This window comes from Chelonia mydas, chromosome 11 (genome assembly GCF_015237465.2).
Source record: "Chelonia mydas isolate rCheMyd1 chromosome 11, rCheMyd1.pri.v2, whole genome shotgun sequence".
NCBI classification, from domain to species: Eukaryota; Metazoa; Chordata; order Testudines; family Cheloniidae; genus Chelonia; species Chelonia mydas.
In genome coordinates this window covers 22,593,194-22,620,736 of record NC_051251.2, presented here as the reverse complement: position 1 = coordinate 22,620,736, position 27,543 = coordinate 22,593,194, and the positions used below count along the sequence as shown (strand labels likewise).

Below are 27,543 nucleotides of genomic sequence, written 5' to 3'. Positions count from 1 at the left end.
GGACGGTTATACAATTTCAATAAGGCTTTTAGTTGAAGCTCTTTGGCCTCATCTATTGTCTTAAAGTGATGAGCTTGTTGAAAATAGATACTGTAAAATATTTTATTTCTTCAGATTTGTCTTAAAAACCACCATACCCAAGGTAGCTGCATTTATACCTTAGACAAAGCTTCTGTTTGAGTTTTGGTCCAAGGAGCCGGTACGATTCCTATTTAATCTGATCCTCTTTGCCCACCCTTCTCTGAAACATAATTATTAAAAACATTCTTAAATACTATAGCAGCTCTCACCTTGTAGGAACACCAGCAGGCAAAATCTACCCCCCAGTCATGTAAATGCAGTTCTACATTACCAACAGCATGAGCCAGGTCAAAGCCTACATAGCAACCCTAGAGGAAAGAGAAGACTTTAATAGACTCCCTAAAAGGATAAATACCATAAAAGTGACTCTGCAAAAAAAGTAAATTGCTCCCCATATCCCAGCACCAAAGTCTGTTTGATTTGGTGATAGAAACAAGTTGTGTACAGTGTGTGTGTGTGTGTGTGTGTACACATGCACACACAAATCTATATCCATCCTCAAATGAATAATTTTATGGGCTTCTATTAGGCCCCCAATTTTGATCTATTGTAACGCTGTGATGGTATGTGAAAAAATATTAATAATAAATAAAAGATGATAGTTAATTAAAATACATGTTTTGACACGCTGCGAGGACAAGGATAAATAATTTATTTATATCAGTTACACGGTAAGGGTCTGATTTTCAGAGCTGCTAAATATTTGAAGCTCTCATTGCCTTTGCAATTTTGGGACCTTAGCACTTATGGAAATCTGTCCCTTAGAATTTTGCAACAGGTGAGGTAGCATCACATACTGTACCATGCATTTTTAAATTTATTGTACTTGTCCCTACACTATACTAACACCCCCACTCCACGCTCTACTCCCTGTAAAGGTTATAGGATGGCCATATCTAGGGAACTGAAAATTTGGAATAACTAAGGAGCATGAAACAAAACATTTTATACACACAATAACCACTAGATGGCAGCATTTTTAAATTAAAAGAGTGATCTAAAACTTGTACTATAATGCTACACCATTAAAGTGAAGAAAAATAATAGCGTATTTTGTGCATGGACTACAAGTTAATACTATTTTACATTTCTCTCTAAAGACACAAATGGCCTTTTTACAAGTGGCATGGTAGGAATGAAAGTGAGAGCATGGACTTTAATACATCTAAGCCCTGTAATAAAACAAAGTTTTTTTTTTTAAAAAAAAAATCTCTTTTGCTGTTTGTTGTACAAAAGGCATCTCAGCTAAATTATTAAAAGAATACTTTAGTATACTTAATCCCCTCTAAAAACTATCTAGCTAACCGAATGAAACAGCATGTATGAAAGTGTGACAACCTAATTCTAATGAAGCTGCTAATGGAGTTGTGGGGCTGTAAAATTCTCTCAAAATGATGGGATGAACTGTCAGCACCTAATCACTTGCACAATATAAATATTAATAATGGGTGAACTGAAATAGAAACAGAGTTCAGGTTTGGTTTGATAAGTATTCTAGCCCTCACACAGCAAGAACTTGTCTACACAGGAACATTCAGGATATTTAAGATGAATCAACTAAAGAAGTGACATTAATGTGCATTAAACACCTCTGTGGATGCTCTCATTCTGGCCTTAGTTTGCAGTAGCTTAATCCTAAATAAACTACAGCAAGTTAAAGTCACTTAACTTCTAAATGAAGGCGTCCACAGAGGGGTTTATTGCACATGAACTTTGCACTTTTTGTTGAGTCATTTTAAATTTACGGAGTGTAGACATGCCCTGAATTGCAGCTCATCTGAAGATCTTTCACTAGATTCTCATTGGTTCCAGTCAAAATCCAGATTATTCTGGGAATAGCCTTTAAGGTATTTTGATATTTCTAGTCTCAACAGAAACTAATAAGTGGCCAAAAACATATCAGTAAAAATTTAAATAAGTTACTTATTTAAGTTGTGTGAGGACCAGTTCTTACTTCTATTAAACTGGTTCACCCATTCCCAAAGAATATGCCAGCTTTCTACAAAAGCCACTTTGAAAGCAAAAAGAAGAGAACAAAGAAAGCCTGTTGTTTAAAATGTCTGTCATATTGTTGTTGTTGTACTTGTGTTGGTCCCAGGATATTAAAGAGACAAGGTGGTTGAGGTAATATCTTTTATTGAACCAATTTCTTTTAATGAAAGAGACAAGCTTTTGAATTACACAGTGCTCTTCTTCAGGTACTTCATACAGTAAAGAATAAGAAGTTCAGTGAGGTAGCACAAGACTCCTTACAAGAATGGATGGCCTTGTGTTTAAGGCACCAGAGTGGGACCCTGAAGATCTGAATTCAGTGCCAACGGACTTCCTTTATGACCTTGGGCAAGTCTCATTTCCCTTTACCTCAAGTTGTCATCTCTGAACTGGGGATAATCATGCTTCCCTACCTGATGTGTGGCACAGCTATGTAAACAGTAAGACTCTATATAGAGAGAGATTTTAAATGGCAATTAAAGCAAACTGAAAGAGCTCTCATTGCACCAAACGAGCAGGGAGGGGAGCTGTGTGGGAATGTTGCTTACAGACACCATGGGGAGCGCTCCATCTGCTTTTGGTAGAGGAGAGGGATATGTGGTCCCCACTGAATCCTCATCTTTATTTCAACTTCTGAAAGGCGTTGTTGGAAAGTGCCTGGGTAGTTGCTGGTAACTGGCAGGTAGCAGCTCAGCATGGTCAATGACATTTGGAGAGAAGGAATTGACAGCTTCACGCAAGCACAGCTGGGACATTTTAGAAAGGAAGTCAGGAAGAGAAATGAAGATAAAGGATTTTAAAGCATTTCCTACTGGGACTTGAGAGATTAAAAATAGTCTACATGTCGTACACAGAGGGCTGAAGGCACAGTATTTTTATTACATAATGTATTATACAAAAGTGAACTTAGAAGTTAAAGTTTCCTAGAAGTTGGCTGTTTCTTAAGTGGTTCAGGAGACTAGAAGGTTAGCCCCTAAAAGCAAAGATGAAAAAAAAAGAACGTAATGCTATACCCTCCACTGCCTACACCCTGCTGAGGAGAGCTTGGCACAATATGTAGTAATTTTCATTTATCTGAGAGACTGAAGATGGAAAAATAGCTTGAGGTGATTTTTCAAGCTTAATTTAGTTCATTTAATATTTAATGGCTTAATGAAGCTGTCTGTGTTCAGAGTTTTCACTCTGGGAGGAATCTTAGTTTAAGCAGAGAACTTAGGAAATTGATTTCAAAAAATTCAAAAGGAAATCAGTAATTTAATTCATAAATAATTGACCTCAATCTTCTTAAAACACTTTTTCAGACCTTTCTGAACTTGCCTCTTAAATCTCTATTTAAGCAGTTTTAGGGCAATCATTGTGGTGTACCATTTAAACTCCATTTTTAAAAGATTTTGAAGACTTCATGTGAAGAATATTTCCCTCTGCTATATTGTTTGACTATAATATTTAGTGGGTTGTTCTACAAATTATATTTGTTTCCTTCCTCTCATCACACTTTCAATTTTTATTTTACATTTCCTTCTTTCTTTTCTCTTCTGTTCTCCCAACTTTACTTTCTGTTAATGAGATGTGCAGGTTTATTAATCATCAGTGTAGTGGGTCTTGCGTTTTGATTTGAACATGAGATGATTACGGCTCATTCCAACCTTTTTTGGCATCCCAAAGATTACAGCTTCCTTTTGATAAAGTTTTTCCACTGGCACTTAAGAGTTTCATTCTAGCCACTAACAGTTTCATCCCCCACCCAAAGAGGCAGAAAGATGTGGTCTTTAAGGTAACTGAGCCTTAGTCCACCAGAAACCAGAAAGGCTAGGGTAAGGAGTTGAATGGGTAGTCATGGAGAGTACAGAGCAGTAGTGTGATGTGATACTGCAAGTCTTCCCTGCTTAAATATCAGACCACTAAGTGCTGACATGGAGGACTGATGCCTTCAGGGGATGTGAATGAGATCAGCTCAACATAGTTTTTCTAGTTATCACTTCTGTCTTATCTGGGTACATCTTAAACCAATTTTCATCCATCTGCTTATTTCCATGAAGCATTATGACATCTGTGTGATGGCTTGAGTCCTGTCCACTGAGGAGAGAAAGGTAAGCGTCACTCACATATTGGTTGAACAATCTTTCCAAGTTAGTTCATATCTAAACTGAACAGCTGAGAGGAGGGGAGATAGTTCCATGCAGAAGAGTACATGTAAAAGCTCCTGTGAAAGAGGAACACTTGCTCATCATAACTATCTGGGATCTGTCCAAGATGAATGAGTTAAGTCAGCTCAGTGCTTTCCTGGACTACTCGTACCAGGCTGTGTAACTGAGATAGCAGCATTTTGTGCTCAATGGTGTTGCAGGCAGTAGTGTAAATATAGATATTTCATTAATGGTTGCTGGTAGATTGCCTAATCTGAAGAAGGAATTGATGAACTTGGTAATTAAAGGGTTCAGGTGTTCCGTGCTAGTTTTCCATCAGCCACAAGGGGCACTAGGACTTTTATTTGGGTGATTAGGAGCATAAAGAATTTATCCCTAAATCTATTCATAACCCAAAGATTAAGAAGTGTCTGGGTTTGGATATAGCCTGAGTTATTCCTATTGTTGCACAGAAAACATGAGTTCTCCAGCTAGCATGCCTGAGATGAAAGACAATAGAAAGGGACACCGTCATTCAGTCTGAAGTAAGCCATAGGTGCCTGAACCTTTTTTTTTTTTTTTTTTACAGTGTGGACAACATTTCAGCAGAGAGCTCATCAGCCTCATCGGTTTCCACTGACAACTGAGCAACTCACCCTTTTATCAATAGAGATTTCGTAACAGTCCTGTCCATTACATCAAGAGCTTATATGATAAGGCAATACTGACAAACTCTTCATGTATTTTAACCATCTTGTATATGAAAACTGGGTTGTCTTTCTTTTTTAAAAAAGAATTAAAATACCTAATTTAGTCTTCAATTAATCTCTCTCTCCTATGGGTACAGTTCTTCCTGCCCCTGCTGATCAACTCGGCATGCTTCTCTGCCATCTTCTCTTCTCCCCTGCCACTTAGGCCTTGTCTAAGTTTAAAAGCAGCTTGTTTCAGTTTAACTTATACTACTTTCTAACTGAATACAGCTAAACCAAAATAGGGCTGATTTAAATCCAAATAAGAGTGTTCACACAGGGATTTGCACTAGTTAAACTAAATTGGTTTAAATCACACCCTTAGGTAAAATGGTGCAACTTTCCTGAGTAGACAAAGTCTTGGTTCCCTTTTCTTCTGGACATTTCTCTCTCCTTTGTGGCTCTGGTCTAGGGGAATGGCTCATGTTCCACTACCCCTTCTCTCATATAACAGGGGCCCCTAATATATGCAGCTAGTCTCAATCCCCTCTGTTTCCCCTCTGTTTAAAGGCTTCTCAGATCTCCCCTGTAAGGAGAAGCCTGGAAACTTGTGGAAGCAGCTGCAAACCAGATCTGTCAACACCCATGTCACCTATGAACTTGTAGGGGAAGGATTTTAGATTGCACTATAAGAATTAATGTATAATTTGATTTCGTCCTGCTAGCCACCCCATTTGAATAGTAGAAAGGAATGACCCTCTGGGACTTATGAGATTCTGTTTTTCCATATGCATTACAAATTGTGCCCTCTTTAGTTCTTTGTTTTAAGGTTTAGTTAGTAAGAGACAGGATTCTGTATTGTGTCTATGTTAAGTCGATTAGAGGAACATTGAAGGCCTGGGTCTCAATGTAAATTGTCTTGGTTATTGATCGTAAAACTTAGCAAGGTTTAATTTGCAATGCCTTTTTGCTGATATAAAATACTACTGTTTGTATTCTCAGAGTCTCTGTAAAAGACTGTTTGGCTTCTGTAAAAGACTGTTTGTGTGAATGAGGAATGCATGCATCGGGAAAAGATACAGTGTGAAGGCCATTGTTAACCAGATGGTCAAGAAAGGAGGAGCGAAGACACTTATCGAGATTTGTTGATGCCAAAGAACCATCAACGCGTATCCATGATTGAGGAAGGGCAAATTGACAACCCTGATGTGACGGCTGGAACCCCTAAAGATAATTGATTAAATCGAAACCAGGACAGGATGACCCTCTCACAGGTGTTTTGGAATGTTAACACCAATCAAGGAGTAACCAGTCAGAAACTGACACAGCAAAATCTATAGACTTCAACAGAGAAAAAGGACGGTAAGAACAGGGTGCTTAGCCATGGGACTTTGGGTTCGTCTTGCCACACTCCAGGAGCATCGGATCGCAACCGACAGAGCCCTGCTTCCCTCTGCATCCAATCTGGCTGGCCACTAGATTGATCCAGACTCTGGACTGGGAACTATAAACATCAACTGGCAGGACTCTGTGTGTGTGTGTGTGTGTGTGTGTGTGTGAGAGAGAGAGAGTGACAGAGAGAGAGAGAGAGAGAGAGAGCTGCCTTCTTCCCTATAAAGATCCCGTGTGCTTCTTATAAGTATAACAAACTCTCCACAGTCTGGAAATTGCTGAAGTAAATGTCTTCAGACTAACACGGCGGCTACTCTGAAACCTGTTAACTTTGTATAAATGTATAGTATTTAGATATTGCAGAAGGTAGTACCTATAAGGGTCTTTGAATGTCTAAAATTTCTTAAAAAGAAAAGTTTCAGAGTAGCAGCCGTGTTAGTCTGTAGTCGCAAAAAGAAAAGAAGGACTTGTGGCATCTTAGAGACTAACAAATTTATTTGAGCATAAGCTTTGACAGACTACAGCTCACTTCATCGGATGCATTCAGTGGAAAATACAGTGGGGAGATTTATATACACAGAGAACATGAAACAATGGGTGTTATCATACACACTGAAATGAGAGTGATCAGGTAAGGTGAGCTAGTCACAAAGTTTTGTTGTTGGGCCTGTCCTGTAGTAGGTAACTTCTGGGTACTCTTCTGGATCTGTCAATCTATTTTCGACGGCTCTGACTCAAGGAATATTTCCAACACTCCTCTGAACAACATACTAACCCACAGAGACCTTCCTACCAAGACTACAAAAAGAAGGATTCTAGGTGGACTCCTCCTGAAGGTTGAAACAACAGACTGGACTTCTACATAGAGTGCTTCCGCTGATGTGCACGGGCTGAAATTGTGGAAAAGCAGCATCACTTGCCCCATAACCTCAGCCGTGCAGAACACAATGCCATCGACAGCCTCAGAAACAACTCTGACATCATAATCAAAAAGGCTGACAAAGGAGGTGCTGTCGTCATCATGAATAGGTTGGAATATGAACAAGAGGCTGCTAGGCAGCTCTCCAACACCACTTTCTACAAGCCATTACCCTCTGATCCCACTGAGGGTTAACAAAAGAAACTACACCATCTGCTCAAGAAACTCCCTGAAAAAGCAAAAGAACAAATCTGCACAGACACACCCCTGGAACCCTGACCAGGGATATTCTATCTGCTATCCAAGATCTATAAACCTGGAAATCCTGGACACCCCATCATCTCAGGCATTGGCACCCTGACAGCAGGATTGTCTGAGTATGTAGACTCCCTCCTCAGGCCCTACGCTACCAGCACTCCCAGCTATCTTTGAGACACCACTGACTTCCCAAGGAAACTACAATCCATCGGTGATCTTCCTGAAAACACCATCCTAGTCACAATGGATGTAGAAGCCCGCTACACCAACATTTCACACAAAGATGGACTACAAGCCATCAGGAACAGTATCCCCAATAATGTCACGGCAAACCTGGTGGCTGAACTTTGTGACTTTGTCCTCACCCATAACTATTTCACATTTGGGGACAATGTATACCTTCAAATCAGCGGCACTGCTATGGGTACTCGCACGGCCCCACAGTATGCCAACAATTTTATGGCTGAATTAGAACAACGCTTCCTCAGCTCTCGTCCCCTAATGCCCCTACTCTACTTGCGCTACACTGATGACATCTTCATCGTCTGGACCCATGGAAAAGAAGCCCTTGAGGAATTCCACCAGGATTTCAACAATTTCCATCCCACCATCAGCCTGGACCAGTCCACACAAGAGATCCACTTCCTGGACACTACGGTGCTAATAAGCGATGGTCACATAAACACCACCCTGTACCAGAAACCTGCTGACCACTATTCCTACCTACATGAATCCAGCTTTCATCCAGACCACACCAGACGATCCATTGTCTACAGCCAAGCTCTACGATACAACCGCATTTGCTCCAACCCCTCAGACAGAGACAAACACCTACAAGATCTCTATCAAGCATTCTTACAACTACAATACCCACCTGCTGAAGTGAAGAAACAGATTGACAGAGCCAGAAGAGTACCCAGAAGTTACCTACTACAGGACAGGCCCAACAAAGAAAATAACAGAACACCACTAGCCATCACCTTCAGCTCGCAACTAAAACCTCTCCAACACATCATCAAGGATCTACAACCTATCCTGAAGGACAACCCATCACTCTGACAGATCTTGGGAGACAGGCCAGTCCGTGCTTACAGACAGCCCCCCCAGCCTGAAGCAAATACTCACCAGCAACCACACACCACACAACAGAACCACCAACCCAGGAACCTATCCTTGCAACAAAGCCCGTTGCCAACTGTGTCCACATATCTATTCAGGGGACACCATCATAGGGCCTAATCACATCAGCCACACTATCAGAGGCTCAAAAAGAAAAGGAGTACTTGTGGCACTTTAGAGACTAACAAATTTATTTGAGCTTAAGCTTTCGTGAGCTATAGCTCACTTCATCACTATCAGAGGCTCGTTCACCTGCACATCTACCAGTGTGATATATGCCATCATGTGCCAGCAATGCCCCTCTGCCATGTACATTGGTCAAACTGGACAGTCTCTATGTAAAAGAATAAATGGACACAAGTCAGACATCAAGAATTATAACATTCAAAAGCCAGTCAGAAAACACTTCAATCTCTTTGGTCACTCGATTACCGACCTAAAATTGGCAATTCTTCAATAAAAAAACTTCAGAAACAGACTTCAACAAGAGACTGCTGAATTGGAATTAATTTGCAAACTGGATACAATTAACTTAGGCTTGAATAAAGGCTGGGAGTGGATGGGTCATTACACAAAGTAAAACTATTTCCCCATGTTTATGTACATGTTCCTCAGACGTTCTTGTCAACTGCTGGAAATGGCCCACCTTCATTATCACTACAAAAGGTCCCCCCCCCCCCGCTCTCCTGCTGGTAATAGCTCACCTTACCTGATCACTGTCATTACAGTGTGTATGGTAACACCCATTGTTTCATGTTCTCTGTGTATATAAATCTCCCCACTGTATTTTCCACTGCATGCATCCGATGAAGTGGGTTTTAGCCCAGGAAAGCTTATGCTCAAATAAATTTGTTAGTCTCTAAGGTGCCACAAGTCCTCCTTTTCTTTTTTTGGATACAGACTAACATGGCTGCTACTCTGAAACCTAAAATTTCTTGTCATGCTTTTAAGGTCTCCCAGACCAGCAACACATAAATAGTGCTTAGAACTGCATCTTTGTGTTGCATGAATTTTCAGTAAATTTAGGATCCTGAATCCACCCTTCCCAAGTCCTGATCATTATTGCATCAAAGGGGTTAAAGCACTTGACTGTCAATGGAAGTTGAGCATCTAGCTCCCTTAGGTACTTTTGAAAATCCCTGGAGGAGCCAACTGATACATGTCTCACGCCACCTTTATTTAGAATCATAAAAGCTTTGTAGATTTTCAGACAGAAGAGATGGCATTTGGCTTCCAATTCTGGATGCTAATGGGATGGATGATTGCTGGAAATTCATTGTCCTCTAAAGTATTTCTATCACATAGAAGTAATAAAATATGTGACTTAGATATCTATGCACAAATGCACCAATAAGCTCTAATGGGGACATTGTGTTTGTACGCCTTCCTATACACACCTCTAGCTCCTAATAATAATAATATATTAACATATAATATACTACTTGGATTGCCATTCACAGGATATCAGACGATTTTCCGAAAAACCAAGGGTGAAATTCTGACCTTATGAAAGGACAGGATTTCATCCTAACGCTTGTAAATACCCCTACGAGCTAGGTAAATTGCTGTTCCATTAAGAGATAGGCAACAGGGACAGAGGTTACATGACTTGCCAAGGTCATAGAGCACCCACAATCCGCTCAAGAACTTTTCTCATTCTGATTTGAAGACTACAGTTTGTCCTGTGTCTAAGACCCATTACAGGCAGTCACCTTCACCTTGCTTTGCCTACTCTACAGAGTTTACTTTTTCTCTAGTCACCAACCAGCAGTTGCCTCAGATAACACTGAGATACCAATCCCTGAAAAGCTTAAACACAGTACAGTATGTATTACTCATTTTCCTAATATTGAAAACATATAACAGTTAAACAGATGCCTACCTAAACACATAGGGTCTGATTCTCCACTGGTATAGAAAGAGTATCTCTCTGTTCTTAATGGAGCTATACTGATTTGCAGTAGATGTGGATGTGGTCCAAACTATGGAGAACATCTTTAGACTGGCACTAAAGTTAGAGGCTTGCAAGTTTACCTGAATTTACAGTTTGGTATAAATTTTTCTGGGCTGTCTGACATGTCAGACATCAGCAATATGACAGATTTATGAGAGGGAGCATGCTCTGTGTCTGTGCACGCATATACACGTGTATGCACTTAGCTCCAGCTTTCCAGTGTGTGAATGCTTTCATCACCCCCAGTATAACCTTCTTTTATGAACTGACACAGTACCCTAGCATTTGGCTACCTCCTCTTTCTATCAGACTATCCTTTCCTTTAATCAAAAGGCAGTGTTGTGAAGCTTGATTCATTAAAGTTAGCAAGAGGCTAGGTGATCCTCAAGGAAGATAGATCTAGTAATTATGTTTTTATACTATGCGGCTCTAAAATGTGCGGACCTAAATTCACCCAAGCCGGTGCAAGGAGGTGCAATGCCAGCTTCAAGCCTGGCAGGGGGCAGATGCAGTTACCATTGCCTATCCTCCCTTGAAGTTTCTGGCACAAGGGAAAGCAGCTTTATGTTGCATTTAGAAAAATTAGATTGTTCAGTGGGTGCACTCAATGTTTGCATCCCATGGTCACTGTAGCTAACTCATGGACCTGCATTTGTGCCCCAGGGGTTCAGCAGAGGAGAGACAGAAGGTATAACAACAAAAGGTAGTGGAAGCCCTAGTATGATCAGGGCTGAACCCTCAAAAGGGTTAACTGTTTAGATACAGCTATACTGCAGGTTTGTAGGAATCTAGTAACATCCAGTATGTTAATTCCTTGAGTATCTCAGGTCAGATAAGATATATCCAATAATAAACGTGCCTCCTGATAAGTGTGCTGATCTCTTGTTGATAAGAAAACTTAATTAAGACTCTACCTTCCCCTGCATTCCGGAGGCAATCAAGATGGTTAAAAAAATTCACAGTAAGTCTCTAGTACACTGGCTGCAAGTTTCCAAGTCTGAGTTATTGTATTGAAAACCAGTCATCTCATGAAGGTGATATACTCAGTATCCTGCCTGTCTCCTGTTAACTGATCAGCTGAGTCAGAAGCTGTCAACTCCACAAGGAACTCACCTTGCCCTGCTGACTGGAGGCAAAATGCTGTGATAGCAGCTGCCAGTGAGTGGGTGAGAAGAGAGAACATAGCTAAATTCTGTTTAAATATAGAAGTCTAACACATAGTGCTCTATTTTAAAGAGTTTGGGATGATCATTTCCTTCCCCATTCAGAACTCTTAAGCAAGAGGCCTGCAGAATTTAATAAAGAATAATAGCCTTTCTGTAGATTTTTTTTAAGCCACCTATAAGAACTCTATGGGAAATGCAAGAATACGATTATGATTTCCTATAAATCTTTAGAGTGATTTAGATAGACCCCCTATATGTTACATATCTGTCCAGTTTATAGAGGGGGGAAAGGATTATTTTTAACCGATTTTAGAGAAGTAGTCTTGGAACAATTCTACCTTTTCTTGGCCAGCCTTTGTTATTCTGGGGATGTCAAACAGCTGTCCTGTGTAGTACTGCACTCCACTCAGCAAAATTACAGCAACAGAGTCCCCTTCCTTCTCAATTATGTCAAGGATATCTTCAATTCTCAAGGTCTCCTCCCCCTAAAATAAAGTTAAAGCACATGTTTTACATCTACCCTGGCAGTAATGAAACTGTCATTTCTTATTTCATAATCTATATTTTACTATGTGCTGTGCTGCCTGCATAGGGAGATCAAAAGCGTATCCTAGCACAACAATGATCTACAAAGGTAATTGACAGGAAATAGCCTTTGAGTTGGTTACTTCAAAAAATGAAAAATCATTAGCAACTTATTTTCAAGGTGGTAGATTCTTAAAAACATTTGTTTTCCTTTCATCCCTCTTAATATTTCAGACAGTTTTAATGTACAATATAAAAAGATCTTGGTGCAAACAGAATACATAATGATTTTTATGTGGCATTTGAATATCGTGATACCCACAAGTATTAAAAGCTGTCTGTCAGGTCTCACCCTCACTTTTTAGTACACTTCATTTCCCACAGGAAGCTATTCTAAATCTGCCATATTTATATTTCAAAAAACGGCAAGTCTGTCACAATCAGAAGTACAAAAAAAATCCCAAACCTTAAGTCATTAAATATAAAGAAATTTCAACAGAAAAATCTAATTTTTATTCTTTGTAGCAAGATTTTCTGCCTCCTTCTCCCCACATTTCTTCCTACAAAGTAGCCACCACCCACCACTATCTCGGGACACCTAGGCAGTTAAAACTCAGAATGAAATTAGATTTGCTACTGCAATGAGCTTGGGTAAAATTTGCTAAATTGGAAGTAACTGCTATTATCTTAACAATCTTTGAACATCTATCAAGGATTCAGGAGTAGCCTCACTCTCCTCATAAGATTATTCAGATTTTAGAATCCAACGGTCATCATCCATATTATAGTTAAGTGGCAAAGTTCTTATGTTGAGAAGGGATCGTAATGCAATCTCTCAACATGATCTAAATTAAATATTTTTTGAAGCAGGCCCTTTCCTTAGGTTGTGATAATAAAGATACAGTATGTTGTCTTTATGGCAATCTTTTAAGATAGAAAACTATAAGGAAGATACATGCTGATGCTTCTGAATTTTGCGTTCTTTTAGGAGCCTATTGTTGTTATGGCAATCGGAAAATACATTATAAGTAACTGTTTTGAAAGATTATTTTCTTCCTAAGAGATAAGTCCAGCAATTTAAGTCAGACAACAAAGATAATATTGGTCCTTAAAGTCAGAAATGTATGGAAAGCAACAGAATAGACAATTAGTGGCAATCGATAAGTTTTTCTGAAAATTCTAGGCACATGAGTAGAAATATAAGAAGAGATGCATATACATAACCAACGACAGCAGATGCAAAAGAATTTGGGGGACAACACCTCCATTCTTGTACTAACTACACATTTATAGCCAATGCTAACTACACGTATATAGCCAATGTTAACAAGGAAAGCAGAGTTCTGACATTTGTATCCCTCACAAACCTTGCGTGGCTGTACCATGAGCATGCATTTCTCCACATCAAGTCCATGAAGCCGAAGCTGAGACTCAACAGCATACTGAAAAAAGAATTTCACGTACTACAGTTTAGCAAAGCAAACAGATTTTAAAAGAAATGGCTTAGATTTTTTGATCAAACCTACACACACGTCTTTCATTAAAATTAGTGGGTGAAATCCTGGCCCCATTAAATTCAATGGGCCAAAACTCCTATTGACTTCAGTGAGCCAAGGCTCTTTGTTCTATGACTGAACAGCGCCTAACACACACAATGGGGTTCTAGTCCATGACTAAGGCTCATAGGCACTACGAATAGTACTACTATTACTAAGTCCACCCAATGTCTATATCTCCAAGCTTTGCATATCTCAGCCAATGATTTTATCACTAAAGATACTGTATTGATAATGTTTGGGGGACAATGTCACATATAGTCAATCAGAAATATTGTGCTATAGACAGTTAATAATTATAGTACAGTGGTCTTAGATGAAGGCAGTTGTACAGCTTATTATTGGGGTGTCAAAAGAACATAGAAGGCACAGAGTGTGCACAAATGAAGCTATAGTGAGCAAAGGCAAAAGTAACTGTTGAGCTCTGTAGCCTAGAATAAAGGCAATCTGAAGTTCATGCATCCGAGTTACAAATAATCCTATGAGTGATATTTGGAGTCATTTTATTGTGCCTTAAAGATTAATAAAAATTATCAATTTCCAAGAGTTTACTGAGTAGATGATTAAGTAGCACTGGGCCACAAACTCAAAGATTTATTTGCTGTAAGCTGTGATGCACGGACTATTGTCTCCTATTTCATAGCACACATTCATAGCACACAAATTATGTTTAAACTAGTAATTTAAAGTGCTAAAAAACAAGCATTTCCATCTCTGTCTGGGGATATACAAGTGTTAATGTTGTGAGTTTTCTATTGATTTGGTTTCCATAAAGTAAAACAGCAACATGAATTAATAAAACAGCTACAACTTCAGTTGATTTAGGCCAGCAGTTTGTTCAATGTCTTTAAAAAGACTAATAAATCAATGTGCCCATTCAATCTTTTCATCTTGTAACATTTTTTATTTGAACGAAAGGAATAAAACTACAATCTGTAAAACATGCTAAGCTCAAAAGCATCTGACAGTTTTTATTTTTATTGTAATGGTACTTGGACAAGTTTATCTAATAAATATTCAAATCAGGCTACTGATACTCTTTCCAGTATATGATTAATAATACAAATACGGTGAAATATGAATTTCTTACATGGTCGGAGGGAAAGGCTTTGGCTTCTAGAAGAATCTTATAGCGACTTGGAGTAGGGCTAAAAAAAGATAACTGTTAAAAAAAAAAAGATGTTGAAACATTTATCTAAACCGATACTAAAGAATTGATCCCCATGTATAATTTAAGAAAAATACAAACAATTTGCATTTATGTAGAGCATGTCAAAATAATCCCAGAGCACTTGAAAAATATTTAGTCTTTACAATACTCTCTGATGTAGAAAACTTTTATAACATTGTACCCATTTTACAGATTTGTAAGTATGGCCATGGAGAGTTTAAGGATGAAATCCACATCTTTAAGATAATGGCAACATTACCACCGACTTCAGTCAGGCCAGTATTACACCCTACATGATTTGGTCGAGGTCATACAAGCAAATTACTGGCAGACAGAAATAAAACACAGTCATCCTGATTTTCCATCCCCCTGCTCTAATCACCAAGATCCAGATTATTCCCTTCTGTAGCAGAGGGAGTGCAGAGCTTTCCGCAAAGTTCCCACATCATCCTCTGGTGATGGGGGTGGTGTTGCTGCCGCCACCCTCCTGTGATAAATGTTGTAGGGCCTACCTCCAAACATAAACGATCAGGAGAAACCTGGGCCATTCATGCAGAGACTGTGTCTGTATACCAGCTCTGGATCACTGCATCACCTGCATCTCCCCGACAGAGAGACTTGCAAGGTGATGCTCCACAAAATATATAATACAGCCCCAAGCTGAATGTCATTTCCTACCTATACTCTGTCTGAAGCCACACCCACTAACCATGGTCCATCCACTTTCTACCCCTTCATGTAGTGTGGGATCCACACTGACAGAATGCCTTTCACAAGCTCCGGAAAAAGTGGGAGCTCTGGGACTGAGCACAGAACTTGGGGGGCTGTGAAGTGATCTGGGCCTAATGAAGGCAGCTTTATAATTCCATACCGAACAGTGAAAAGATTATTTACCAGGTGTTATATTTAGGGCCCTACCAAATTCACAGCCATGAAAAATGGGTCACGGACCATGAAATCTGGTCTCCCGCCGGTGAAATCTGGTCTTTTGTCTGCTTTTACCCTATACTATACAAATTTCAGGGGGGAGACCAGCGTTTCTCAAATTGGGGGTCCTAACCCAAAAGGGAGTTGCTGGAGGGTTGCCCTTACTTCTACGCTGCCTTCAGAGCTCGGCAGCCGGAGAATGTTGGTTGCTGGCCAGGCGCCCAGCTGCGAAGGCAGCATTACCAGCAGCTGTGCAGAAGTAAGGGTAACAATACCATACCATGCCACATTACTCCTGCAATGCTGCATTCAAAGCTGGGTGGTCGGAGAGTGGCGGCTGCTTAATGAGGGCCCAGTACTGTTGAAGTAAAGGTGGCAATACCTTACCATGCCATCCTTACTTCTGCACCGCGGCTGGTGGCGACTGCCTTCAGAGCTGGGCTCCTGGCCAGTAGCCGCTACTCTCCACCTGCCCAGCTCTGAAGGCAGCACTGCCTCCAGCAGCAGTGCAGAAGTAAGGGGACCAGTACCGCAACCCCCCTACAATATCAATGCAACCACCTCCCCCACAACTCCTTTTCGAGTGAGGACTCCGACAATTACAACACCGTGAAATTTCAGATTTAAATAGCTGAAATCATGAAACTTACTATTTTTAAAACCCTATGACCGTTAAATTGACCAAAATGCACTGTGAATTTGGTAGGGCTTATATACTATAGTCCTTCACATGACGAGCCCATATACCATGCATTTTTGACTTAAATTGTAGGGAAATTATTAACACCGCAGATGAGAATCTTCTTGAGCTTTGATGTTTTGAGAGGACTCTCAGAGCAGCTATCAAAATGTCTCTCTGGAGATGTGTGTGGAAACCCCAAAAAAACCAAATAGGTATTTGCACACATATCTCCTGAACGAGAGTCTTGAATGCTACCCTTTAGTCATTGTTTTATAGTGTACATGAGAAAAGATCAAATTTGTCCTTAAAATGTTTGTGGAAAAAAGCTTTGCTGCCCAGCTTTTGTGCTTTGTGTTTCCTATGGGCTGAGCAAGGTGCTGTATATACCACTACATAGGTCAGAGCACTCAGCAAGATCCTCAAGTCTTATGAAAAAGGCATCGAGATCATTGTCCCATGCTTCCTTGTAGGAACCTCCACAAAATATTTTAATTAACATAAATGAAGAGTAAAATCTTTTCAAATTCAAGGTATAAGGACTAAAGTTAATTTGACAATATCAAATGTACTAAATATTGGAGAAAAAAAAGAATGAATTTACCATCTGGAGATGCAGATTAACAGTTAACCCATTCATTAGGGCTACTTCTTCCTTTCGAGCACCTGAAAAGTAATAACACAGAAGTTTCTCTCTCTTTTCACCCTGTGTAAAGTCTGGTAAAATGATGTAAAAAGCAAAGGCATGGTTTTCAGTCAATGTCTCTCAAAAGACTAGACGGCAAACATGTTTGATGTGTCATCCCACTGAAATAAAAAGTTCTCCTGCCTGACTCACTGGGTCAGTCGACAAAAAATATGTATTTTTCAGGTTTGATATAGCCATTAAGAGATAATGAAGTAGCTTCATTTCCCAGCAAACCACCAGTTGATTTATTGTTATCATTAATACCTTAGCCAAATTCAACAACAGTGTATGTTTGCCATAAGTACATCTCTAAACAAATATCTCTAGACAAACATATATATTAAGGAAAATCATCTGTTTTTTAAATGGTTAGTATACAATGCCAAGGTAAAATGCATCCTTAATAAAAATAAAAAAGATTTTTGCAAAATATAATTAATTATTATCCACAGCCAAGCTTTTGGATTCAGCTTTGAGTACATAGCTCTGAGATAACTATATAGATATATGGAAGCTAATAGGAACCTCAGGCACAACTAATGGATTTTTCCAATATTGTTCTAACTGCTTATTTATGAAGCAATTCTCAAACACCTATCAGCTGCTGGGGAGGTTTTAGGCAGGATAAGGGGCTATATGTTATACAGGGCAGAGCTTAAACATGAAAAATTACCAGTTCCTGGCTTTGGTTTCATGTCTTTTTGTTGCAAAGAATTACAACCATCTGTACACCCTAGAGATGAATTAGCACTTTGCCAAGTCTCTTTTGCTGGAAGATGGGCTTGTCTGAGTTGCCTGATAATCTCTACAGATGTGGGGTAGGCTTGAGGAGAACAGAAGACCAAGAGAGGACCAAAGCTTGAAGGGGAGAGTGAACACATACACAGAAAAGGAGAAGCAGAGGAGAAGGACCCTGCACCATGATTCTGCCATCGGCTGGGCTCCAGAGAACTGTTCTGTCAGGATTGTCAGTGCACCAGTATAGGAAAAATATAGTACTTGTGAATGGGCCTGAAGTAGAAAGACCAGATTGCATGGCCAGTGGGTTTGGAAACGACATGAATTTACTGCCCCAAAACCTCTGTATAAGGGATCACATACCTGCAGTAGGCCTTATTTGCTACTACTGGATGAATGGCCAAGCACCTTGCTGTCTAGGATGATTTATTGTTGTTGTTGTTATTAATCGACCATATTTATTACAGTAGTGCCTAAGGGCCAATGAAGAGTGGGAACCCATTGTGCTAGCTAGGGTACAAACACAGTATTAGATGATCCTTGCCCTGAAGAGTTTATAATATAAATAGGTCTTCGGTTGCTCCTTGTGTGTGTCATTCAACCTGCCACTGTATGAGAGGGAGGGAACTGTGGCAAGATTCTAAAGAGTCAGGAGATCTCCTGAAGAATTTCTCACATGGACTTTCCAGACTCAGTGGGCAGAGGTTTGAAGCACCGTGAAGTTTGTTGGGGACAAGCACATCAAGCCTGGTCATCTATAGGTACGAAACTACTTCACCCTCAGCCAACCTACACTTCTCTACTACCCTTTCTTTCTCTTGGCAGCATGCTCCTGCAGATGCCATGCTGTTACATGGCTGCTCAATAGCAGCTGCAGGAGGGAGCCAGAGGGAATTGGTGCAGCTCAGAGCTATATTAACTGCATCCTTTGTTTCCATATAGAAACATGGGGCTGAAAAAGGGGTGGCACCATGAAGTGATGGGTCCCCTGCCCTATCTCCCCATCTCCATAAGCACACAGAGCCCCTTCTAACTAGGGCCACAGTGGAGCTAAAACTACCTTTTCTCTGCCTGTGTCTTGTTGAACTGTTCAACACATGAACAAAAATGGTTGACTGCATGCCAATATCCCAAATTAAATATGGCACTGTATTTATCACATAAGTCTTGCTGTCTTGTAATTTATATATTTAAAATTTAAAGCTTTCTTTTATTGAATTTCATGGCCACAAAAACCAAGCCTCATCCAAGCCATTGTGTCCAGTTTTGGGCCCTACAAGAAGGATGTGGAAAAACTGGAAGCAGTCCAGCGAAGGGCAACAAAAATTATTAGGGGGCTGGAGCACATGATTTATGAGGAGAGGCTGAGGGAACTGGGATTGTTTAGTCTGCAGAAGAGAAGAATGAGGGGATTTGGTAGCTGCTTTAACTACCTGAAAGGGGGTTCCAAAGAGGATGGATCTAGACTGTTCTCAGTGGTAGCTGATGACAGAACAAGGAGCAATGGTCTCAAGTTGCAGTGGGGGAGGTTTAGGTTGGATGTTAAGAAAAAAAAATTCACTAGGAGGATGGTGAAGCACTGGAATGGGTCACCTAGGGAGGTGGTGGAATCTTCTTCCTTGGAAGTTTTCAAGGTCAGGCTTGACAAAGCCCTGGCTAGGATGATTTAGATGGGGATTGGTCCTGCTTTGAGCAGGGGGTTGGACTAGATGACCTCCTGAGGTCCCTTCCAACCCTGATATTCTATGATTCATTGGAATCCTTTATAATCTGCATTGTATTTAAGAAAACAACCCTTGTATGATCCAATTAACCTATTACTATACTCAGAGACCATTCAAGAGACAAAACTATATTTGCCATCACTATCTCCTATCTTTATACTATATCACCGAGACAGAATAACCCTCTATATATGCTGCTTGATAAATCCTCTCTCTAATGAAAGGAAGCAGTGTTTGTAAAACACCATCCTTGCTACAACATTGGAAATAATTCTGATTGTTCTAGGCAACCACTGCCAGTTTTTTCCCACCCCTGCAGTCTTGTGACTGCAACAGGCATAGCTGATGGAACCAAGGGTGTGGGGGGGTGCTGCTGCACCCCCTGGCTTGAAGTGGTTTCCATTATATACAGGGTTTACAGTTTGGTTCAATGGCTTTCAACACCCCGACTATAAAAATCATTCCAGCACCCTTGGCAACAGGAGTCTGGGTCTCACCAGAATAAGTAAAAAGCATTTTGTGCAATGACTGGAAAAGGCTAAAAGCCCCAATCCTGAAAACAGGTTATCGCTCAAAGTCACTACCAATCTGCTCAGTACTCAGTCTTTTCTCAACAGAGACCTGCCTGAGCACATTGTACAACAGCAGCAATGCAGTTAGTCTGATTTCATTAGAAGGTGATCCTGCCAAGGTTGTAATGTTTTAATAAAGTATAGTAGGAAAAGCCAATATTACATTTTCCCTGTTACGCCATTTGGCTTAAGAAAAGAAAAGAGCTTTGGCATCTAGTGACCTTGACTCTGCATTTCACAATATATTCACATTGTAACTTTCATTTTAAAAGAAAGTGTGCACATTTAATAAGCAAGGTGTTATAGAGCTATAAACCTTTAAATGGACAAAAGAAAATCTTTACAGCCTTTAGTCCATTTCTGAATAAATCCCACTAGACAACATATACTTACTGCTTCTCAGAATAAGCTATGACAATTCTTCCTCCTCTATAATATGGTAAATATTCACTACCGAACAGTGTTAAAATTCTGTTTATGTCTTCACATTAAACCTACTAAAGGAAAAATTCAGAATTCAGCCTTCCTCTCTCCTTGACACACACTGATATACTTAGCATTGCATGTTGCTGGGGAGAACGCTTAATTGTAAATACCACATTGGAGGAGACATTTTAACAGTGTTGTTGTTCATATTTATTCACTTCACTTTTTCACTGTTACATAAAAGAAAAAAAAAGAGCCTGAAATAATCAGTCCATATTATGGAGACATTACCAGTCTAGATAGTTGACAATTCATCCATTATTTGGGGGAGATCTTATTATCTTAATTTGCTCCTTTTTAAAGAAATAATCATTTAGATTCTGCAAACTAGTTCTAAGGAAATTTCCCACAAATAAAATCCTGCTGGGCTGATTATCTTAATGCCAAATTCCAACTCAGACCACATTTTACAGCTCAGTACATAATGAACCTTAACTGCTGTAGAGTGCAACAGGGCTACAGAATCCTGCCCACGGAAGAACTGAAAACAAAACAAATGCAGGTTAATAGTGTGTTGACCTTTATTCATTGTTCATGCTGCTGAAAATGGATAAAGGTGTAACAACTTAAAAACATTTTGACTCTGGTGAAAGACCGGAAGAAATATTTGTAAGATACACTATAACAGTTTTATGAGTGCTCTAAAAGAGAAGGGGTAAGCAAAGAGATTGGCAATAGTAGAAATGAGATGGCTGCTACACAAAGATTTAAATTTCTATGTAACACTTCTCTCCGAGCTGTGCATATTTTTTTTAGTTAAAGTAGCACTTTAAAATACCCTGTTTTGATGGTGAAATACAGAATGCAGAAGTCTGACAGATCTGCAACACAAAACACATCACTCCAATTCCCTACTTTCTGTCAGGCAATTAACAGTTGCAGCTAGATTCATCCCTCCATCAGTGCTAGCACACAGTCTGAGCAGAGGCTGCATGTACCTCTCCTTTTGTCTGCTGTTGTGGGACAAGGTACAGGCTGGTGGGCTGAGACCGCAACCCAACATGCTGGCTAATACTGGCTCATTGTTTCTTTATACTACTGTTGGACCGTCACGATCCACTTGTTGTCTCTTGTCTTATACTTAGATTGTAAGCTCCTTGGGGCAGGGACTTTTGTTCTGTGTTTGTACAGTATCTAATATAGTGGGGATCTATGACTGGGGCTCTTAGATGCTACTGTAAAACAAACAGCAAACAATAAAGGCTAGGGCAGCACCAGAGCTACTGTAACTTGCACCTCCTGTAGCCATAACTCATACAGGGCTTGTGGCAGTGGAAAAATCAGGGTGCAGGTCTGCCTTGGTTATGTCTGCTCCCACTTCAGTCTACCCCCTGGAGTGCCTCCTATGCCAAGGCCTATGTGGAGGCAGTGCAGAAATTACAAAGCATCTCTGCCCTGGGTAGCTGAGGGTTGTTCTATGCAGGGGGATGCATTGTCCCCTTGTAGGTGGCACAAAGTGGCCACAGCACCCAGATGTGCAGTTCAAGGTCTCTGTCCTGAATTTCAAAGCCCTGAATGGAATTGGTGCTAGCTACCTGAGAGATTAAATGTCTCTCCTTGAGCACAACCTCCCATAACAGCTACCCAGCACCAGAACAGTAAATGTTGACCAGTGGAAAGAAACTTGTGACTGTAGGAGACAGATCGTTCATAGGACCTAGATCAGAACTATGGAACTCACTGCCAGATGAAATAAGAATGACCACTAACTTCTCTGTATTCAGTGCTAATTGCAAAACCCACCTCTACAAAGAGAAATATTGTTGTTTCTCTTAGCCAGTACTATGTGGTATGCTTGATGGGTATCAATGTTAGATCCTAGACAGAAAAACAATTAAAGCTGTTTGCACTATTCATGCTGAACAACTGATCAGACTTGGTTTTTATTTATATTTTTGTGACTTTCCCATGAATATATTGTGATTTTTATAAATGTAATCTTTTTTGTAATCTTTTGCTGGGAAAGTGAATATATTTGTTTGCAAAGAAACAGATACCTGTAGTCTCACAAATAAAAACTCTTCTCCAAACATTCACATGAATGAAAGCCAGTTGCACAAGTGTGTGAGGGAAATTAAACAAAAAACCCAAACAAATATGGCTGCCTGTGATTTTCCTTTTTAGACTGAGCCCATGATTAAATTTCCTCCCATTATCTCAAGTTTAGTAACCATTGCCAGAACCCTAGCTGGCTCGGAGCTTTGCTTAACAACCTGATATTTACAAATATTTTTTTCCCTCATTACGGCTAGAAGTAAATATGTTCATAAAATAAAATAATGAAAACTTTCTTTCACAAGGTTTAAATATCGTAAAATGAACTGATATGAGGAATAGTCAAATAGGATGATCAGCATTCTCTAACGCTTTCCAGGCATTCTCTTCAATCACCCCAGAGTCCTACTATTCTTCCCTTGGCCACAGGTATGGATCCTGGATTTCCCATGTCATGTGATTCTCTACAGTAAGAAAAGGTCTCGGCTACACTGGGTTTAGCTAACATGCATTAATCTGATCTAACCTTGACTTTTCCCTAGTGTAGACACAGGTTTACACCTTACACCCCAATTTAGTGGGTTGCGCAAATTGAGGCCAACCCTTAACCTCAGTTTGCTAAACTGAGGTAAAAGGTACTAGCTAACTCCAGCCTAATCTCAATTTATTTTCTTACTCTATGCAAACTCTGTGATCTTTGTAGAGAGAAAGGGACAAGACAATGCCTACACCATTTCTTTTCCCCTCAGAGCAGTTTGGAAGGCAGCCAGGGTGGAAAATCTATGTCAGCATTTATTTGTGGCTCTGGAGAGGAGCTACTAAGGAAAATTCATACTCAAACCCAATCCATTGCATGTAGGCCTGCTGAGTTTCCAGGAGCACTCTCTATGGCTGCCTTTTATACCTCTAGGATATTAGAGACACAAGGTAGGTGATGTAATATCTTTTATTGAACCGACTTCTGTTGGAGAAAGAGATAAGTTTTTGATCTACACAGTCTTCTTCAGGTCTGGGAAAGTTACTCAGTGTCAGATAAATACACGGCGAAACAGATTGTTTACCATAAGTAACCATTCTAAGAGAATTCAAGGTGAAGTGGCCTCTTAACACCTTTGCAGTCCTAGGACAAAAAAGGGAGGGTTAGTGGGTTACAGGGTGTTGTAATAAGCCGTAAATCCAGTGTCTTTATTAACACCATTATTTTTAGTGTCTAGCAAAATTAAAAAAAATAAGCTCCAAGGCTAATCTTTTGAAGGTGTTACATAGGTTTCCTTTTAGAATGAAGACCAAAAGGGCAGATATTGAGTGATCATTTTGTGATAAGTATTCATCCATGTTTGATATGGTGTTTTTGTCTTATTTTTCTGAGCCAGTTCTTTCCAGAGCCTAGTGCTTGATTGACACTAAACGATGCCCCATATAATCAATTTACCAAGACTACCCTTAACTGTAGTTGAATTATCTTTGATCTCCAAGGGACTGAACTTCTGCTCTGGAACCTGATACCAAACTAACATGGAGAATTAGAATTCTTTTGCTGACTCCACCTCAAAGAATTCTTTCACAACAATGACCACATTACCACAACTACCCTGTCCCCACTGACAGTCATCAGAAAAAAGAATCATCTAACTGGACACCCCACAGTGGATGAAACCACACACTTGATTATATTGATTGCTTCAGGGGGAAAAATTGACTGTGAAATTCTTAACAAATATCACATCCATTATCCAAATATCACATTGAGATACATTGATGATATTTTCATCCTCTGAACAGATGACCTAAATTCCCACATGAATTTATGGTGGAAATCTAACTACCATCAACCATCCATCAAATTCTCTCCAGAACATTCCCTCACTGTCACCTTCCTGAACACTACAATCAGCTACAACAATGGAACCCCACAGACAAGTACATACAGGAAACCCATGGATTACCACATTTACTTTCAAAGATCCATTAACCATCCCAAACACACCAAGAAACCACTTATCTAAAGCCAGGCACACAGATTCACAGAACGTGTTCTGAGGAGAAAGTCCAACAAACCTTAAACACACTTAACTTCACCAAACAAGGTCATTTCACCAGAGAAGCAGATCACACTATGGAAAGTGCCTCCCAAATACCCTGAGAAAACTTGCTTCATATAGAAGCAAAAAACAAACAAACCACCCCTCCAAACACACACACACCCCTTGTCATCTATCACCCCACACTGGAACCCATACAGGGTACAATTAAACAGTTACAACCCATACTCGATGGGAACCACATGCTGAAATAAATCTTTCCTAAAGCCCCTCGACTGGCCTTCAAACAATGCTCCAACCTCTCCAAGCTCATCATCAGAAGTAAGCTCCTCACAAACCACACTGACCAACTCATGACAGGTGCAAAACCTGCCGCTATGATGATGATCAATATGATGATGATCAATATCCCTCACAACTCACCTTTCAAGATCCATGAGCCCTACATATGCCTATCACAACATGTGGTGTACCTCATCGGGTGAAATAAATGCTCCCAAACAACAACTATCACTACACTCTTGAATGAATTCACATACAAAAATGATAAGGCAAAAACACCATATCAGCCGTGGCTGAATACTTTTCACAAAATGATCCATCCATATCTGACTTCTCAGTCCTTGATCTCAAAAAAAAAAAAAAAAACCCTGCACAACACCTTCAAAAAATGAGCCTGGGAGCTTAGATTCCTAACTTTGTTAGACACGAAAAATCATGGGGTTAACACAGGCACCGGATTTATGGTTTATTGCAACAACCGGTAACTCGCTAACCCCATTTTTTTTTGGTCCTATGACTGCAAAGGTGTTAACAGGGCAACTCACCATGAGTGGTCTCTTAGAATGTCTGTTAAGTACTAATGCTAAAAAAATCTGTTCCACTTCATATTTTGCTTTGACACTGAGTAACTTCACCAGATCTGAAGAAGAGCTCTGTGTAGCTTGAAAGCTTGTCTTTCACCAGCAGAAAGTTGGTACAATAAAATATATTACCTCACCCATCTTGTATTTTAGTATCCAGGCACCAACATGGCTACCACCACACTAACTCTAGAATAATCAGGTGTATTCATTGTTCAGCCTGGCAGATTCTTTAGAGGGGTGCAATCAGGGGATTGGTGCTCACAAGAGGTGCAAGTCAAATATTCTTTTTTGGCAGCCGGTTCTGCCCCCATGCTGATGAGGTAAACAACTCTTAACATGGGGCAGGGTTTCATGCTAGATCACAGAGTCATAGACTGTAAGGCCAGAAGGGACCATCATGATCATCTAGTCTGAACTCCTGCACATTGCTGCCAACTGAACCTCACTCACCCACTCCTGAAATAGACCCATAAGATGAGTACTGAAGTCTTCAAACCATGATTTAAAGAATTAAAGTTACAGAGAATCCACCACTTACTCTAGTTTAAACCAACATGTGACCCATGATCCATGCTGCAGAAGAAGGTGAAAAAAAATCGCCATAGTCTCTGCCAATCTACCCTGGGGGTGGAAATTCCTCACCAACCTCAAATATGGCAATCAGTCAGACCCTGAGCATGACAAGACAAGGCAAGACAAGGAGGAAAAGCAGGAAACATCTAGACAATCATTTGCTTTAGAACCAAAGGAATTATCATTGTTTCACTCCGACTCTCCCTTTAAAAGAGAAATGAAGTGATGTTCACTGCCCTTTAAGAAGGGCTTTGGCTTCATATATAATAGCAAGTGGTTTATGATGATCCCAGAAGCCCTCACTGCAATTAGTTTCAGGATATACTCATGGTCATATATTATCGTCCACATTCATCTCCTAAATCACATATAGATCTTAAAATAAGTTGTACTCTGTATTGAGCAGTCAGAAAGACTACTGTGAAACAAAGTGCTGAGAATTAAGTTTTGGATGTAAAGTTTCTGGGTTCTCCACCACAAGACAAAAAATTACACTTTTTCAAAAACAGTTTTCTCTCTGGCTCACACATACCCACAATATCAGCCATAAGCTCCACGATGCACTCATCTCCTAAAGCCCATGGGCGCTTACCACTGAAATGACCATGAACACCTCTGAAAAGAAAGAGAAACAAACGATGAAAATGTATTCTGTTCCCTTTGGTACATTGCTAACAACACTAACTCAATATGGGGCTTGTTTCATCTGAACACAGTACATTTATTAAACCACATGAGCTCATAACAAATAGAGTCACCAACAAACAATGAATTTACTGGCATCTAAGAGGGGCTTTAAAGACTGGAAAACATCTAATTCAAAATTTTGACCAACAAAACAAGCAAACAAATAAACCCCAAAATGGATGTTTTGTTTAGAAAACCACAAAGGGCTAGATAACACCTTTATCACAAGTCCTGTATAAAGGGGCAGTACGTAGTTGCACTGTCTCTGGAGCAGACTGGGTACAAGATCGGAACTTGGTGGGGCTTGCTGTGTGTGTGGAGAAGGGAAGTAATCTGTACCAGCCATATACCTGGCATAGCTGTGCTGGCTGGTGCACTGGAGTAGGCACTTCCTATCCCTGCCCACCGACTCCACACACACGTGCAGGAGGGAGACTAGTGACCCTGCAACGCTGCTTTCCCACCTGCATTGCTAACAACAATTCTGGTAGCCAGCGCAGGGGAGTAAGGGATGCTTTTTACACTCCCTTACTCTTGTGCATGGTTGCATAGCATAAGCCACAATCTAGTCTAAAAGCAGCATTTACACTGAAGGGGGGTTACGTAGGGTGGAGGGGG

The 27,543-nt window shown here is 40.1% G+C and overlaps 1 protein-coding gene across 11 annotated transcripts in view; it reads right to left on the bottom strand.

Annotated features, from left to right (window-relative positions):
* The window catches only part of KYNU (kynureninase), a 100,157-nt gene that overhangs the window by 46,011 nt on the left and 26,603 nt on the right, over window positions 1-27,543 (bottom strand). For 10 of the 11 annotated variants that reach the window (XR_006284892.1, XM_043525323.1, XM_043525319.1 and 7 more), the window contains exons 4-9: window positions 26,771-26,853; window positions 17,159-17,220; window positions 14,868-14,939; window positions 13,589-13,663; window positions 12,035-12,181; window positions 291-389 (exon numbers count right to left, since the gene is read on the bottom strand). Coding sequence is in view for 10 of the 11 variants with exons in the window: in XM_043525323.1 (XP_043381258.1) it covers window positions 291-389; window positions 12,035-12,181; window positions 13,589-13,663; window positions 14,868-14,939; window positions 17,159-17,220; window positions 26,771-26,853 (538 nt within the window). In the remaining variant the exon portion in view is untranslated. The remainder of the gene's footprint in view (window positions 1-290; window positions 390-12,034; window positions 12,182-13,588; window positions 13,664-14,867; window positions 14,940-17,158; window positions 17,221-26,770; window positions 26,854-27,543) is intronic. The other variant, XM_043525322.1, reaches the window with a different exon arrangement.